The sequence below is a fragment of the Microcaecilia unicolor genome, chromosome 1 (assembly GCF_901765095.1).
Source record: "Microcaecilia unicolor chromosome 1, aMicUni1.1, whole genome shotgun sequence".
Classification (NCBI taxonomy): domain Eukaryota; kingdom Metazoa; phylum Chordata; class Amphibia; order Gymnophiona; family Siphonopidae; genus Microcaecilia; species Microcaecilia unicolor.
Window position 1 is genome coordinate 651,411,712 of NC_044031.1, and position 18,863 is coordinate 651,430,574.

General features: G+C 42.1%; 2 protein-coding genes across 2 annotated transcripts in view; both read right to left on the bottom strand.

The window, feature by feature from the left end:
* The window catches only part of LOC115460571 (mas-related G-protein coupled receptor member H-like), a 41,081-nt gene extending 22,449 nt beyond the window's left edge, over positions 1–18,632 (bottom strand). Inside the window, exon 1 of the mRNA XM_030190337.1 lies at positions 18,560–18,632. The gene's annotated coding sequence lies outside the window, so the exon portion shown is untranslated. The remainder of the gene's footprint in view (positions 1–18,559) is intronic.
* LOC115461483 (proto-oncogene Mas-like) lies at positions 9,375–10,464 on the bottom strand. The gene has a single exon (XM_030191314.1). The coding sequence runs from the start codon at positions 10,462–10,464 to the stop codon at positions 9,397–9,399; it is 1,068 nt and encodes a 355-aa protein (XP_030047174.1). The 3' UTR covers positions 9,375–9,396.
* Positions 18,633–18,863: the final 231 nt, after the last annotated feature.

Genomic DNA, 18,863 nt, shown 5'->3' on the forward strand with positions numbered 1-18,863 from the left:
AAAAACTAAACTAAACAAGCAAAGTCTGGACTTGTGCATCCTGCTAACAAGTAACCTAGTTCTCATGTACAATATCAAAGGGCCAGACACCTGAACAGTGACCCTGTTGTGAAATGGTGCTCCCAGGGTCACACATGTGGGAATGGAAAAGCAGAGCCTGAAGAACAAGGAAGGATCCCCTACAGAGGAAAGTGCAGTCAAACGAAGTAGGGAAGGGACATAGGTCAACCAAAAACTAGTAGGACTGCAGAGGTAGGTAGATAAAAAGTCCATCCTACTAGTTTTTGATTGACTGGAATAGAAAAGCAGACATGGCTCCAGGGGTGATGCACTGTGTACATCATTGGTGATGCAGTACACGCTCATTGTATGGCCTTTAACCAGTTATGACATTTAAAATGTCTGATTAATAAATATTGAGTTGACGCTCCCACCCTTGAAGGCACCTTGTGTTTTTGCTTTTTGCTCCTGTGTCAGGTGTACTTTGGACTCCCTCTTTTGTGTTCCCGACTTTTATAATGTGCACATAAGAAGTAGGTGTACTGGAGAGTGTATAGTTTTTAGCTGTTACCAATATTCATATTTTAACCTTTTATCATGTGTACATCGGATGTAGGCTAGGTACTACTACTACTACTATTTAGCATTTTTATAGTGCTACACAGCGTATGCAGCGCTGCACAAACATAGAAGAAAGACAGTCCCTGCTCAAAGAGCTTACAATCTAATAGACAAAAAATAAAGCAAGCAAATCAATTAATGTGTAGAGGAAAGAGGAGAGGAGGTAGGTGGAAGCGAGTGGTTACAAGTCAAAAGCAATGTTAAAGAGGTAGATGGCCAGCATGGTTGGAAGAAGTTTATGAGGGAGAAGCAAGGAATTACCTCTATGTAGGGTAGATTACTAGGTATGAGTAGTATGTTGATGTGGTTGTCTTTCAGTACCACAAGGAGACAAGTGAGCAATGGCAATTCTCCTGTCCTCTATGTCACATCACATTAAGGTTCCGTGTCTATGTTTGTCATGAGATATGTGTGTTGCGGGGGGGGGGGGGGGGGGGGGGGGGGGGAGGAGCAGTGTTGAACAAACATCTGACACAAACCTATTACTCCCTATACAGTCTGGTAGAATGCCTATTTGAAAGGCAAAGTCTTTAGCCGAGCATACATTTCAATGAGTGAATCAAGCCAAAAAATGGCTCACTTGAAAGCTCTTTACATCATATAGTACTCTCTATAAATGCAGCCTTTATTTTACATGTGGTGCAATCACCCAAAAAAGTGAAATTATAATCAAACTCAGTGAAAAAATATTTTTTTCAGTAGGCATCCATAAACAATTAGGACCCACTAATCCATAGGGTATAAACATTTCCCGATGGTTTGCCAAGATTGGGTGGCAGAGCCGGTGGCGGGAGGCGGGGATGGTGCTGGGCAGACTTATACGGTCTGTGCCAGAGCCGGTGGTGGGAGGCGGGACTGGTGGTTGGGAGGCAGGGATAGTGCTGGGCAGACTTATACGGTCTGTGCCAGAATCAGTGGTGGGAGGCGGGGCTGGTGGTTGGGAGGCGAGGATAGTGCTGGGCAGACTTATACGGTCTGTGCCCTGAAAAGGACAGGTACAAATCAAGGTAAGGTATACACAAAAAGTAGCACATGTGAGTTTATCTTGTTGGGCAGACTGGATGGATCGTGGAGGTCTTTTTCTGCCATCATCTACTATGTTACTATGTTTGGATATAAACAATTTTCAACTTCACAGCCTATACTGAACTTTCTTTCAGGGCCCTTTATTAAGAGATATTATAGTAGTATACACATAGCTTTTCTGTAGGCATCTAATATACTTTCTCTCTTTTTTTACAGAATTGACTTTTTGTTTGGTACTTAGTTTCAAGTGGCACTGTGGCTCTCTGACTGGCCACAGAAGAAAAATAGAGGTGTCTTTAAGGCTCCTACGCTGCCTAGAGGGTGGATAGCGTGTGCCCCTGTGTACCTACATTGATATTGGTTCTTATTCCTGTAGTCCAAACCACCCCATTCCTGTAGTCCAGCTGCCCCCCTGCCCTTCCTTCTTTGGCCTCATTCTGAACACCACATCACACCATCCCTGCAGACTTCTCCGTTGATGAGGTAACTAACTGTTCTGCTTATGGGAGTCACTGATCCGCATTCCACACTAGGGACAAATCCATACTTGCATAAGTACATAAGTAATGCCACACTGGGAAAAGACCAAGGGTCCATCAAGACCAGAATCTTGTCCACGACAGCGGCTAATCCAGGCCAAGGGCACCTGGCGAGCTTCCCAAACGTACAAACATTCTATACATGTTATTCCTGGAATTGTGGATTTTTTCCCAAGTCCATTTAGTAGTGGTTTATGGACTTGTCCTTTAGGAAACCGTCTAACCCCTTTTTAAACTCTGCCAAGCTAACCGCCTTCACCAAGTACCTATCCCCGATCACCCAGTGTTTTAGGTAATGTGTGTGCCATTGCTACTGTCTCTACTGCAGTGAGGTCACATGCTCTCTACAGATAGGATAGTGGTTCTGCTATTTATTTGTGTATTTATTTATTTATTTATTGGGATTTATTAACTACCTTTTTCAAGAGATTCACCCAAGACGGTGTACAGCAGGTATAGTTTAACATAAAACTTACAATTTTGTTAACAGCTTAACAATAGTAAAATAACCAAGAATAAAAATAAATACAATAAATGAAGTAAACTTGAAAACAGTAAACTGAAACCTAATAATAGAACTACCGTGAAACAGTATTAAAAATGTACACATTTAACAGCAGTGGAATTCAAATACCTGAGATATAATAGAAAGTTAGCATAATACTTATAATACACCTAATAAGCATGCATTAGAGCATTCAACTAATGTAGATATGATGCTAAAGGTTTTCTACAATATGGCTTACCATAAAGCTGAGGGACCAAGAGCAGATATATGATGGGTACAAGATGCGTGGTACAAAGTCAGTTGGGATAATTTGATGGCTAGCTAAAATCAAGGCAAGTTCTTTGTATTGTTAAGCAAGAGATATGGAACTGCTCTGAGTTACAGTGCATGTAGCAAGCTAGTCCAGGTGCAGAATGGGTGTATAGAAAGTAGAGAGTTGCACGGGGACAGAAATCCAACCCATCCCCGCCCATCTCTGCTGGAATCTTACCCGTCCCCACCCATCCCCACTGGAATCTTACCCATCCCCACCCATCCCCGCAAAAATTTAAACCATCCCAACCCGTCCCCACCCATCCCCGCAAGAATTTAACCCATCCCCACAAGAATTTAATAGTACATAAAAGAAAGTTCCAGTCAGCTCCCTCAGTCTCTTTCTGGATTTGAGCCACAGCACTGTAGGCAAGGAAGGAACAGAAGTTGGAACTTGGAACACTCTGGTGCGCACATGTAAGATTTGTCTCTGATTCACTGGCAGTGTGTGCTGATAGGCCGCCACATGCACGCGCCAGTAGGTCAGGTGACATCTGATTCTCGTGCCTGTGTCAGAGCTGAGGTCTGTGCACCAGCCTGGGAGCAAGAGGATTAATAGTAACATAGTAAGTGACAGCAAATAGACCTGAACGGTCCATCCACTCTGCCCAATAGTCACGCTCATGATCAATTCATCATTAAATCAACGAGTGTGATATTATATACTTGATTATGGTCTTTCTTTCGTGTTTCTGGAACAAAGACCACAGGAGTCTATCTGGCCCCATCCTTATGTTCCAACTGCTGGAGTTGCCATCGAAGCCCACTCCAGCCTATTCATGTTCTCATTTGTGGGACACAGACCGTAAAAGTCTGTCCAGCACTGTCCTCATGTTCCAGCCACTGAAGTTGCTGTCTAAGCCCTTTCCAGCCCATCCTACACCAGATTGCCATGTATGAGACACAGACCATACAAGTCTGCCCGGTATCAGCTCTAGTTCATCACAGCCAGAGTCGCCATCTAAGTGTCACTTGACATATCCACACACATGCAGCCATTTAAGGTTAGCTTTTATATAACTTCCATTTTCTAACTAGAGATCCTCTGTGTTCATCCCACGCCTTTTTGAATTCCGTCATCATTTGTGACTCTACCACCTCCTTAATGGAAGACTTTCCACATTTATGCTGTTAAAGCAAGGAAGAAGAGGAGGAGGAGGAGGAGACAGCACTCAAATAAATTGGTATTCGGTAGATGAGAGGCTGGTGCAGGTGCAGGTGCAGCTTACACTTCCACGGGAAGCCCACAGAACTGGTTCCATCCCCGCGGGAACCCCGCAGGAACTGCCTCCGTCCCCGTGGGAACCCCGCAGAACTGCTTCCATCCCCGTGGGAATCCCGCAGGAACTGCCTCCGTCCCCGCAGGAATCCTGCGGGTTCCGCGGGATTCCCGCGGGGACGGAAGCCGTGCAGCTCTCTAATAGAAAGTCACCCTACGTATTAAAGGCTTGGGAGAAAAGCCAGGCTTTCACTTGCTTCCTGAAGTAGAGGCAGTCTTGATTTATACGTAGCCCCTCTGGGAGTAAATTCCAGAGTGTGGGGGCTACTCTTGAGAAGGCTCGCTGGCAGGTATCACATCCTACAATTTCTTTTGATGAGGGTACAGACAGTGATGGTCCTTGAGAGGATCTATTGTACTACTACTTTGCCAAATAACGCTTTCCTGACAGGAGAAGCAGCGCTAGAGGTGCTCCTCCAGGTCCTCCCCAGCCTCCAAGGGGGGCCCGGCTATGGCAACAGAGTTTTCTTTCTCCTGCTCCTGTCGGGATGCAATCACTCAGGTCCAGTCAGGAGCAGGAAAGCCCCCCTTGGAGGCCCGGACCCGGAGAATTTTGACACCCCCCCCCCCCCCCCTCGGCAGCCCTGCACATGAGGCTCTCACACACACACTGAATATAACTTGTAGGTTCTATTTACTGTTCGTATCCCTGAAAGAACTTGTAGAGTAGGTGGAGGGGATGGTGTCCTGCTTACATCTGGTGGCCTGTTCTGAGCAAGCAACAACAAGCGGAGAGGAAAATCCTCACGCAAATCAAAGTCAATGAAAACAAAAAAGTGAGGACAGATGTTGAGGAAATCCAATCAACTTTATTAATAATCAGATGTTAATAAAGTTGTTTGGATTTCATCAACATCTGTCCTCACTTTTTTGTTTTCATTGGCCTTTTCTGAGCTCCATGCAAGGGTTTGGGTGGTTAACCAGTAGTATAGGTCTTGATGTAACACATGAGAACCTATACATGGATAAGCTGTCTAGAATGGCATGTGTACCCAAAGTACTGCAGCAGCAGTCCATGTATTTTGGAGTACGATCCACCTTACAGCATGTGAAGGCATCACTGACAAGGCTGTGTTTGGACTTTCACAGCTGATCTCTCATATGTTATGGCTATAGGGAGTCCAGTTCACAGAACATATGCTTGTAATGTGGTAGGTCTGTTCTGGGGTTGCTCTGGCTCACCAGTTAGCAGACTAATGTTTACTTTATCATGTTGTGGCATGAAAGGGGAGCTGTTGTGGGATTGAGTTAAATATATGTTGACTGTAATACTTGTAAAGCTATTTATTCTGTGCTTCTTGATACATAGCCATGTAATGGATTGTTTGCCAATATTTCCAAATAAAGATCTCTCATATTCACTTACTTTTACATGTTTTTCATAGTTCATAGGTACCGCTCGGGTGGACTCTCCCCTACGCTTGCATTCACACCCAGCGAAAAAACGCCAGCGCATGCGTATGGGTACCCGCACTTCTTCCTGATTTAAACACCTCTAACCCTGCCCAATATTTCATACAGCCAACCATTCAACTTCCCTGTTCCGACCAGCTGGTTCGATCGTGCCCTACATGAAAATAGTACGTTGCTCCCGGCGTAGGAGCCTTAAAGACCCCTCTATTGTTCTTCTGTAGTTTAAATAACACTACAAACCGCAATTCCTGGAGCTCGTGTCCTGCCGTGCTCCAATGTGCTACTAGCGGAGCCTCTTGGTTACTGAGGTGGATATTACTTAAATGCTGCGCAATTCTATTTTTAATTTTTCTGATGGTATGACCTACATACCACAGGCCACATGGACATGATGTTAAAAGTTATTTATGTTGTTTTTTTGTTGTTAGTAAGGAACCAGGATTATCATCAACATGCTTTATTGTATTATTTTCATCTAGGAACCCGACTCCTGATGACGCTTTTGTAGCGAAACACAGGCTGTATAGGGTCTGGGTCAAAAGCATGATGAATTGAGTAATGTTACTGGCAAGCGAGCCCTATAAACTAAATTGATGAATAATTACTATTGATGAATAATTACTGTGGACTGTTTGAACAACAGATGAGAACAACAATTTGAGAAAATCTATGGAGTTATGGAATTCAAGGAGAAGATTATATGTTGAAAACTTTGTACAACAGAAAAATATTTATATTGAGATTTGAGCAGCGGATAACAAGAGAATGGATGAGTAACAGCTGAGGACTGTATTGGGCAAGTTTCTTGCTCTAAAGTTACTGAAGTTGGCAATAGACTGGAATATTAAGTATTGTTGAAATCATAGATTGTTCAGAATTGTTTAAAGATAGTCTATATTAGATGTATTAGATAGGGTCGCTTTATATGCATATGGCGGTATGAGTGAGTATGATTGAATAATCTAGGACACATATAAGGATTGTTTAAATATTTAAATTTTGAAAATAAAAGTTATATTGTGTATAACTGTAGAGTTTAATATAGTAAAATTGACACAGTTATTAACTGCTGAAACCCAGGTATTTATAGAGTGTGAATACATAGAAATGTATAAGCGCATTAGCATTTAACACACCTTAAATTTGCAGGTGCATTAAAAACACTTACATACCTTAGTAAACATACCCCTAAGTCTGGTCAACTCCTGCCAGAATTCTGCGTGACTGTGCAGCGCAGAATTTGCATAAAATTCCCCAGGGGCGCAGGATTCAGCATTTTCCTGCATAATCCTGGTGATCTGGCTATTTGGGCCAATCGAGACATATATCATGGATGGTGTGTTGGTGCATGGGGTGTGCTGCGTTTTGTTCTGACTACTCTCAGAAATGCAAAGAGTCAGATAGAAATAAGAAGTTAGAAGAAAAAGAATCTTTATTACTCACCACTGCAATACAGGAAATAGCATTGGCTCTGAGCGTCAGCAGTCTTACAGAGTCTAACAAAAGACACTATGGTATAAAGTTCACAAAATAGCGAGGAAGAAGAAAAAGAATAAAAGATCCTAGCTGCAAAGTATTGTTCCTCACTTACAGTCATGGGGGAAAATATATTTCCTGGGGAATAGTCTCTAGACAAGGAAGCAAACTCTGACCTGCCCAAGAGAAATATACCAACCTGTGCTGTGTACACTGTACCTTTATACTGCTCCCCATAACTACTACCAATCTATTTTATGTAGCTGTCACAAAGGCTATACGTACACAATACGTCGCCTGCACCTACGTATGAGTCACTGCCATATCTTCACTCTGTAAGTTATTTCTGTAGCAGGCAGTTGAATTACCCTAGCCTTGTAGCGCTATAGAAATGCTAAATAGTAGTAGTAGTAGCATTAGGGGGGTCTTATCAGAGTTTGTTAGGCATTCCAGTGTGCAACCGTCATCAGAAACCAGCAGTAACAAACAGGAAAGCAGAACTGAAGCTAAAACTGAAACAATGTGCCTGAAAATTCTAGAACAGGGACTGGAAAAAAGATGGATAGAGGGTGGGGGGGGGGGGGGGCTGGAAGAAACTATCCCCCTGTTTACAAAGCCACACAACAAGAGTGGAGGAGTGGCCTAGTGGTTAGAGCATCAGCCTTGCAATCCAGAGGTGGCTGGTTCAAATCCCACTGCTGCTCCTTGTGATCTTGGGCAAGTCACCTAACCCTCCACTGCCTCAGGTACAAACTTAGATTGTGAGCTCTCCTGGGACAGAGAAATATGCAGAGTACCTGAATGTAACTCACCTTGAGTTACTACTGAAAAAGGTGTGAGCAAAATCTAAATAAATAAATTCAAAGTGAATGGGCTGTGTCAGCATTAGTGCACCAGCAGCCGCTAGCATGGCTTTGTAAACAGGGGGCATGGATGGTGTGTGGGTGCAGGGAGGGGGGTGAAAAAAAGGTTGGTGCTATATGGGGGTGCAGGCGGAACTGGACAAAAGGTGGATGTTATGGGTGCTGGAAAGAATACAGATAGTATCTATATAGAGTGGGGGCTGTAATATTGTTTAAATTATGACAAACTTGCAGAATTGCAAAGCTTGTGCACAAAAGTTTGGAGAATTTGCAAATTTTGTGCAGAAATTCTGGCAGCAGTAAGCTTTAAAGGGACAGATATTAATTTTTCAAGACCAAAGACAATAATTTGCAAGACTGATTAGTGCTGCAGGTTCATGTGGTATTGATGAGCAGTTTTTACCAACAATGTACTACTTAGATTTCCCATTCAGAAAGACCATGATCTGAATTGGGTCCTAAAATATACAAATATTTTCTTTAATCTTATTCGTTACACAGGGCTGGCCCAGTGGAAATGCTGCACTCTGACATGCAGAGGAACTCAATTTTGATTCTAGGTCTGCTTATATTTCTAAAATTAAAACCACTATCTGACAATTACCTGAATAACTACAATTTGTGTAGACAAAATGAAGTGGAACTGTGGAGCTGACAGAGGGGACGAGTAGACCAACAAGAGAAAAAGGGCTGGATTCAGGAGCAAAGTGACTGTACTCTACTCTGCTCCAGGCTCACCTCTTCCCCTTTCTTCCCTGCAGGCTGCGTGGAAGGAAGGGGCTGGGGCAGGACCCCTCTGCTGCTCTCAAGTTTGTTCCAGGCTGTTCCCTCAGAAACTAAGCCCTGGCAGAACCATAGATCATAATCTGAAAATACATCCATTTTTACTCATGGTAGAGGGGAAGTAAGTTTATACTAAGGGAGAAATTATCTTTGCAAGGGCTAATACAGTTCAGCATTGAGTCAGACAACAAAACTGTATCTTACTCATAACCAAAAGAAGTGAGCAATGTTATTGTACTGGAGAGACTTACATGTCAACTGGACTATATTCAGGGTCTTTACTGGTCACTTTCTTTTTTTCCATTGAGATATCCAATATTCTATGATTTATTGTAAGAGCTATAGCAAATTTTACTATTTGGCCGAATATGAATAAAGAAAAATATTATTTGGCCTAATTCGAATACTGAATATGAATAATAGGCACTGAGATAACTTAACAAATAATAAAAGAAGCCACTTGAAATCAGAGATCAAGTGTTTATTTCAGTACGATGTAGCACAGTAGAGCCCCAATTTATTCGTATTCAAACTTAAATCACTATTTGGCCAAATACAAATAATGTATTTGGGGCACTATTTAGGGCCCAAATCGAATTGAATACAAATGTTCGGTGCAGCTGTAATTTCTTGATCCTCATCCTTGAAGACTCCTTCTAGGACTGCTTTAAGGGACCCTGTAGTTCTTCGCCTGCTATGATTCCCAATAAAGAAATAAATCAATGGGTTGCTGCAGCTGCTGACTGTAGAAAGCAGAGTGAAGCATAAGATGATGAGCTCTGAGGGGTCTACGTTATAATAATCTTTTGTGAAGAAGAGAATTCTGAAGGGTGTGGAACATATAAGAAACAAAAACACGGTGACCACAATGATAATGTAGAGCTTAGGTGAGTGGCGTCGCTGTGACCTCTTCCAGATCTGGATAAGCAACGTTAAACTGCATATGACCATGATGGGCATGAAGACCAGGAATGCTAGGATGAATATGAAGAGGGACACAGCTTGGCAACTTGTGAACGCCATTGTATAGGATTCCAGATTTTCTGAGGACCATGATTTGTCTATGCAAATAGAATATTCTAGTCCAGACACCACAGAGGCGAGAGCCCACAAGATAGCACACAAGATGAAGGACAGATGTTTTGGGCGCCAGCAGTGATACCAGATTGGGTAAAGTGTGGACATGCATCTCTCAGCACTTATGGCTGTTAGGAGATACTGGTTGGTGTTATAGCCAAAAATATATAATATGGACAGAATCCTGAAAATATTTAAAGGCACATAGAGAGATCCAATCATAAACTCCAAGGCAAAGAGAATAAGTCCCACCATGCGGCCAAGAAGAATGAGAAAGTCAGATATGGCCAGGTTAAGGATGTAGACGGTGAATTTGTTCCTTTTGATTTTGAAACCAAGAAACCAGAGGAGAATCCCATTCCCAACCAATCCAAAGAAGCAGAAGACTGGAATGGTGAAGTACATAAAGATGTCCTCTGGTAAAAGATTTGCTGATAAATTACTGATCTCTGTTGTCCAGTCCCATGGTTCTGTTAAGGTCAAATCGTCTGTATAATAACTAGCCTCCATTGTCCAAACACCTGGGTTGATCACCACAGGTAGGGCTGAGGTGTTCAGTCCAATCATCATGAGTGCTGAGGGCAGTGAAAAAAGGATCCTGCTTCCTCCTGAGAGGGATGAAATTGCACAGTGAAAGAATCAGTAACCATGGAAAAGAAATGATAAACCGTAACAACAGAATGAGAGTGAGGCAGAATCTTTATCTTATCTTTAAGGAGTAGTACATAGAGCTTAACAGCAGGGTTATTTCATACTGTGGTAATTGTTAGAAGGTTGCAGAGGGTTCACACATTGTGTTTCCTGCAACCTCATTTAGATGAACAGAGTAGTGAAGAGTTTCTCCGATGGCATCAAGAAGATAGTATAATGGGGACATAGTGCCACGATGAGTCTGATTGTATTTTTTATGTATATGTTTGATGTGGTTTTATTATGTATTTCAATCCAAGATGCTCCAAAAAAAACTTTATTGAGGACCCAATAAAGGGTCCTCAATAAAGTTTTTTTTTTTTTTGGAGCATCTTACCCATTATCTTGGATTGGTCTCTTGAAGTTATTTTTCCACCTGGTTTTTTTTTTTTTGTGTTGGACTTTTGTGGAAATTTTGGACCTTTCTTGTTTCTGCGGTTTTATTATGTATTGTATATTAGTGCCCCACTCTGGATAAAAGCGGTATGTAAATGGTAATAAATGAAATGACATATCTAGAGGACGAAGTCAGGGTGCCCAGGAAGTGAAGTGAATGGAAGGGATACAAGGGACAGTTCTTGCCTTGTGGACAAGGGATCCTACCTCTCCATACACAGCCATCTCAGAACATTCTGTCAGAACTCTGGGCTTCAGGAACTGGTTGACCTTAAGAGTGGGATCTAGAGGAAATATCTAGATCCAGAAAAAAAGAGGAGGGAAAAGAAAAATGATGGTTATTGCCTGATACACTCTTGCCACAAATAGGACAAGAAGTCGCAGAGACTAGATCTTCTCCACTTATCAGACAATTTTCAGGCTTTTCTGTACAACTGCAAATTCGGTGGCTACTGTGTTTCCCACAGAATTTACACTGATTTGCAAAAGGAACATATGTGCCTACAATTTAATATGCACAAGTATCTGCCTAAGATGCTTCCGCTAGGGAAACCAAGAGTGAAGGGAATGGCAGTCAAACTTTTAAAATCTCCAGGTAGGGGCATGGAAAAGGCCTGAGGACCAGCGAAGAGGAGTCTGAAAACATAGTAACATAGTAGATGACGGCAGAAAAAGACCTGCACGGTCCATCCAGTCTGCCCAACAAGATAACTCATATTTGCTGCTTTTTGTGTATACCCTACTTTGATTTGTACCTGTGCTCTTCAGGGCACAGACCGTATAAGTCTGCCCCGCACTATCCCCGCCTCCCAACCTCCAGCCCCACCTCCCAACCACCGGCTCTGACACAGGCACAGACCGCATACGTCTGCCCAGCACTATCCTCACCTCCCCACCACCAGCCCTGCCTCCCAACCACTGGCTCTGGCACAGACCGTACAAGTCTGTCCAGCACTATCCCCGCCTCCCAACCACCAGTCCCGCTTCCCACCACCGGCTCTGGTACAGACCGTATACGTTTGCCCAGCCCTATCCCCGTCTCCCAACCACCAGCCCCGCCTCCCGATCTTGACTAAGCTCCTGAGGATCCATTCCTTCGGCAAAGGATTCCTTTATGCTTATCCCACGCATGTTTGAATTCCGTTACCGTTTTCATTTCCACCACCTCCCACGGGAGGGCATTCCAAGCATCCACTACTCTCTCCGTGAAAAAATACTTCCTGACATTTTTCTTGAGTCTGCCCCCCTTCAATCTCATTTCATGTCTTCTCGTTCTACCACCTTCCCATCTCCGGAAAAGGTTCGTTTGCGGATTAATACCTTTCAAATATTTGAACGTCTGTATCATATCACCCCTGTTTCTCCTTTCCTCCAGAGTATACATGTTTAGTTCAGCAAGTCTCTCCTCATACGTCTTGTAACGCAAATCCCATACCATTCTCGTAGCTTTTCTGTGCACCGCTTCAATTCTTTTTACATCCTTAACAAGATACGGCCTCCAAAACTGAACACAATACTCCAGGTGGGGCCTCACCAACGACTTATACAGGGGCATCAACACCCCCTTTCTTCTGCTGGTCACACCTCTCTTTATACAGCCTAACAACCTTCTAGCTACGGCCACCGCCTTGTCACACTGTTTCGTCGCCTTCAAATCCTCAGATACTATCACCCCAAGATCCCTCTCTCCCCGTCCGTACCTATCAGACTCTCCCCGCCTAACACATACGTCTCCCGTGGATTTCTACTTCCTAAGTGCATCACTTTGCATTTCTTTGCATTGAATTTTAATTGCCAAACCTTAGACCATTCTTCTAGCTTCCGTAGGTCCTTTTTCATGTTTTCCACTCCCTCCAGGGTGTCCACTCTGTTACAGATCTTAGTATCATCCGCAAATAGGCAAACTTTACCTTCTAACCCTTCGGCAATGTCACTCACAAATATATTGAACAGAATCGGCCCCAGCACCGATCCTTGAGGCACTCCACTACTTACCTTTCGCTCCTCCGAGTGAATTCCATTCACCACCACCCTCTGGCGTCTGTCCGTCAACCAGTTCCTAATCCAGTTCACCACTTCGGGTCCTATCTTCAGCCTATCCAGTTTATTTAAGAACCTCCTGTGGGGAACCGTGTCAAATGCTTTGCTGAAATCTAAGTAGATTACGTCCATAGCTCGTCCCTGATTCAATTCTCCTGTCACCCAATCAAAGAACTCAATGAGGTTCGTTTGGCACGATTTCCCTTTGGTAAATCCATGTTGTCTCGGATCTTGCAACTTATTGGCTTCCAGGAAATTCACTATCCTTTCCTTCAGCATGGCTTCCATTACTTTTCCAATAACCGAAGTGAGGCTTAACGGCCTGTAGTTTCCAGCTTCTTCCTATCACCACTTTTGTGAAGAGGGACCACATCCGCCGATCTCCAATCCCTCGGAACCTCTCCCGTCTCCAAGGATTTATTAAACAAATCTTTAAGAGGACCCGCCAGAACCTCTCTGAGCTCCCTCAATATCCTAGGGTGGATCCCATCCGGTCCCATGGCTTTTTCCACCTTTAGCTTTTCAAGTTGTTCATACACACTCTCTTCCGTGAACGGTGCTCTATCCACTTCAATCTCATTTGTACTTTTTGCAGTCCATCGCGGTCCTTCTCCAGGATTTTCTTCTGTGAAAACAGAACAGAAGTATCTATTTAGCAAATTTGCTTTTTCTTCATCATTATCCACATAGCGGTTCGCAGTATCTTTTAGTCTCACAATTCCCTTTTTAGTCATTCTCCTTTCACTAATATACCTGAAGAAAATTTTGCCACCCCTCCTTACATTTCTAGCCATTTGTTCTTCCGTTTGCGCTTTCTCCAGACGTATCTCTCTCTTGGCTTCTTTCAGTTTCATCCGGTATTCCTCCTCGTGTCCCTTTTCATGAGTTTTTTTGTATTTCTGGAATGCCAACTCCTTAGCCTTTATTTTCTCAGCCACTTGCTTGGAGAACCATATCGGTTTCCTTTTTCTCTTGCTTTTATTTACTTTCCTTACATAAAGGTTCGTGGCCCTATTTATAGCTTCTTTCAGTCTGGACCACTGTCCTTCCACTTCTTGTATTTCCTCCTATCCCATCAGCTCCTTCCTCAGGTATTCCCCCATTTTACTAAAGTCAGCATGTTTGAAATCCAGGACTTTGAGTTTTGAGTGGCCACTCTCCTCTTCAGCCGTCATATCAAACCAAACCGTTTGATGGTCACTGCTGCCCAGGTGGGCACCCACTTGGACATTTGACACATTATCCCCATTTGTGAGTACCAGATCTAGCGTCGCTCCCTCCCTCGTGGGTTCTGACACCATTTGTCTGAGCAAAGCACTTTGAAAAGCATCCACGATCTCTCTACTTCTTTCCGATTTCGCAGACGGAACCGTCCAATCTACATCCGGCAGATTGAAATCTCCCAACAACAGCACCTCTCTTTTCTTCCCCAACTTTTTCAGCTGTACTCCTGGGAGGCAAGTAACCTCAAGAAGGACTGGGATAAATGAGAGACTTATTTTAGAACTTTAATATTTTGGTTTACGCAGAACTTTGATATTTTATTTTAGCTTTAATCTGAAGTAAGGACATTTTGAAACAAGTAGGGAAAGAATGAAGAGGCGCTGCTTTGGGTATTTATTTATTTACATTGATCTATAGGCTTTCGGGTGGTTCAGAAAGCTGTATCTCAAAAGGTACTGAGAAAATAGAGGAGGCCCAGAGAAGAGCAATGAAAATGATCACCATGTGTATTGGATGTGAGGGTGGTCTGAATATAACAATAAGCAGGAGGGTGTGGATTAACAAAGTACTACAGCAAAATCACTACTAGAAATGCACTCAATGAAAAATAACCAATGCGCATAACAAAGGAAGGAAAAGCCTCAAAGAGCTCAAAATCTAAAAAGATTTAAAGAGCTGAAAGGATCTGCAGTATTTCTTACTCTTTCATCATTGGCAAAACCCTTCCAAAAGAACTTAGGTGCTTCACAGTATTCTTATAATGGTATTTGCCAATATTCTTTACATCTTATTTCTCATTTTCAATATGTAGTTTTTCTATTTTATTTAGTTTTTTTAACAATATATGTCCATATCAAAATAAAGCACTGAAAAAACAGCACTTATCTTTAAAGAGCCGATTGGTTTGCAGAAACAGAGCCTAGCTGTCACTTTTCAGGCAATGCACACGCCCATGGGCCGGAAAAACAGCACTTATCTTTAAAGATACCAATCCGCAGTTACAACAATAAAACCACTAGATCTATGATAAAACATTGAGGGTAACTTGTGCAGCAGTTACAACCCTAAATGATGATGGTACTGCTTTGAAAGATTAGTTGAGGGATATTGAGGGGGAAGGGAGGGAGTGTGTACCAGGGTCCATATGGGAACCTGAATGCACATCTACCAAAGTAAGACAAATCAATGCTAGATAGACCGGGTGGGAAATTTTGATTTTCATCTCTTGTCATTTACAATGACATAGCTAAGACACACTTCAGACAACTGGGTGTTAAACGTCCCCCCCTGTCAAAGCAAAGACCGCGAAACAGGCACCTGTTGGGGTTTATGGGCACGCCAGTCTGTCAAGATAAGTGTTGCATAGGTAGGTTGGGGGAAAAGTCTATGACTAAACAACTTACACATGCACAGATTCACCGAGGGAGTGAAGTGATAAGAGCCGTGTGGATTTATATGAGACGCTACCTCAATTAGCACAGAGAATTTGGGTGTGACTCTGAATGTATTCTCTACTTATTTTTCTGTTTTGTGCTGATTTATAAGAGATAGTAGAGAAAGCCAGTATTTTTTGACAGTTATTTCTAGAATAAGCAGAATAAAATGTATTGTACTGTTTTGGGATCTTGCCAGGTACTTGTGACCTGGATTGGCCACTGTTGGAAACAGGATGCTGGACTTGATGGAGAGTAAAAAAAAAAACCAAAACAAACAAACAAGAGGGTAACAAGGAATAGAGAGGCAGAGGAGGAGAAAAGAAGGACACGGGGAAGAGAAAAAGACTAGGTTAGAAACCAAGATGACAAAATCTTAATGCAATGAAAGTGTTTTGATAAAAAGGAGAATAGTGGACTGCCCCAGGAATCTGTACTGGGTCCCGTGGTGCTTTTTTAACATATAGATAGATAGATAGATAGATAGATATAAATGATCTGGAAATGGGAATAATGAGTGAGGTGATTAAATTTGCAGATGACATAAAACTATTAAGACCATAAGAACATAAGAGTAGCCATATTGGGTCAGACCAATGGTCCATCTAGCCCAGTATCCTGTTTTCAGCAGTGGCCAAGCCAGGTCACAAGTACCTGGCAGAAACTCAAATCGTGGCAACAATCCATGCTACAAATCCTACTATTATTACTACTATTTAACATTTCTAGAGTGCTACCAGGGTTACACAGCGCTGTACAAAAAACAAAGAAGGACAGTCCCTGCTCAAAGGAGCTTACAATCTAAAATCCCAGGGCAAGCAGTTGTTTCCCATATCTTCCTCAATAGCAGACTATGGACTTTTCCTCCAGGAACTTGTCCAAACCTTTTTTTAACCCAGATATGCTACCGCTGTTAGTTACCACATCTTCTGGCAAAGAGTTCCAGAGCTTAACTATTTGTTGAGTGAAAAAAAATATTTCCTTCTATTTGTTTTAAAAGTATTTCTATGTAACTTCCTTGAGTTTCCCCTAGTCTTTGTACTTTTGGAATGTATAAAAAATTTATTTACTTCTACTCGTTCTACAACACTTAGGATTTTGTAGATTTCAATTATATCTGCCCTCATCCTTCTCTTTTCCAAGCTGAAAAGCCCTACCCTCTTTAGCCTTTTCTCATATGAGAAGAGCTTCATCCCCTTTATCATTTTGATCACCCTTCTTTGAACCTTTTCTAATTCCGCTATATCTTTTTTGAGATATGGCGACCAGAACTGAACGCACCGTTGAGCAATACAGAGGCATTATAGTATTTTCGGTCTTGTTCACCATCCCTTACCTAATAATTCCTAGCATCCTGTTTGCTTTTTTGGCCACCACCACACACTTTGCAGAAGATTTCATCATATTATCTACAACAACACCTAGATCTTTTTCTTGAATGCTGACCCCACGGTTGACTCTAGCATCAGGTAACTGTGATTCGGATTATTTTTTCCAATGTGCATCACCTTGCATTTGTCCACATTAAATTTCATCTGCCATTTGGACGCCCAGTCTTTTAATTTCCTAAGGTCTTCCTGCAATATTTCACAGTCCGCAAGTGTTTTAATAACCTTGAATAGTTTTGTGTCATCTGCAAATTTAATCACCTCACTTGTCGTTCCAATTTCCATATCATTTATAAATATGTTAAATAGCACCGGTCCCAGTACTGATCCCTTCAGCAGTCCACTGTTCACCCTCTTCCATTGTGAAAAATGGCCATTTAACCCTACCCTCTGTTTTCTATCCAATAACCAATTCCTAATCCACACCAGAACCTTGCCTCCTATCCCATGCAGACTGTGAGAAATTGCAGGCGAACCTTAGGACATTGAAAGACTGGGTATCTAGATGGCAGATGAAATTTAATGTTGACAAATATTTAGTGATCCATATTGGGGAAAAATAATACAAATCATAGTTACTTGATGCTAGGTTCCACTTTAGGAGTCCCTGTATGCAGTGGCAGCCAAAAAAGAAAACAGGATGCCAGAAATTATTAGGCCAGGCATAGAAAATAAGTCAAAAATACTATAATGTATCTGTATCACTTTTTGATGTGACCTCACCTTGAGTATTGTGTGTAATTCTGGTCGCCACATCTCAAAAAAGATATAGCAGAATTAGAAAAGTTTCAAAGAACAGCGGCGAAAATGATTAAGTGGATTGAACTCCTCACATACCAGAAAAGGTTTAAAAGGTCAGGGCTCTTCAGCTTGGAGAAGAAATGGCTGAGGGTGATATGATAGAGTGGAGTGGAATAGGTAAATGTGAATTGATTATTTACTCTTTCAAAAAATACAAGGATGAGGGGACACTCCGGGAAGCTGCATAATAATACTTTTAAAACAAATAGTTAAGCTCTTGGAGTCATTGCTGGATGATGTGGTAAAAGAAATTAGTATACCTGAGTTTAAAAAAGGTTTGGATGGAGGAAAAGTCCATAAACAACTATTAAGGTAGACATAGGGAAAGCCATTGCTTATCCCTGGAGTTGGTAAATGCAATCTTGCTACTCTTTGGGATACTGCCAGGTACTTGTGATCTAGATTGAAAACTGTTGGAAGCACATTACTGGGCTAGATGGTCCTTCAGAATGACCCAGTATGGCAAATTCCATAAGAGGTAGAGGTGGTGAAGACAAAAAAATGTATCTGAAGTTAAAGAAGCTTGGGACAAGTACATAGGATCTCTAAGGGAGTGAAGGGGATAGTGGATGACATGGATGGAGAGATTGGATAGTCCATATGGTATTTATCTACCTTCATTTTTCTATATTTCTATAAATACCATAATAAAAGCTGGTATGTATCAGTAATGATAGGAAAGAGACTCACTTTCTGTGGAACTTGTCACTGGCTGTTCATCCTCATTGTTTCAGCCTTATCCTTCCTCACTGCTGCCTCCTCAGTCTTAATCTCTGAGAAACTGTGAGACACACATCCCTGTATAAATCTGTCATCATCACATGTTCCTTAACATAACGTCCATCAGCAGCAACCACCAACTGTTTGTCAGTGAGATTCTCTGGATATGTCAAACTTTTTTAGAACCGTTAACATGTGCATCAAATTAAGATGAAAGAAAATATAGAAACGTAGAATATAACCAACATTTCAATGCCTTGCAGGGGTTTTCCAA

What these genes read in the sequence shown, in the direction of transcription:
- LOC115461483 (XM_030191314.1), bottom strand. Translation starts at nt 10,464, where the DNA reads ATGATTGGACTGAACACCTCAGCCCTACCTGTGGTGATCAACCCAGGT.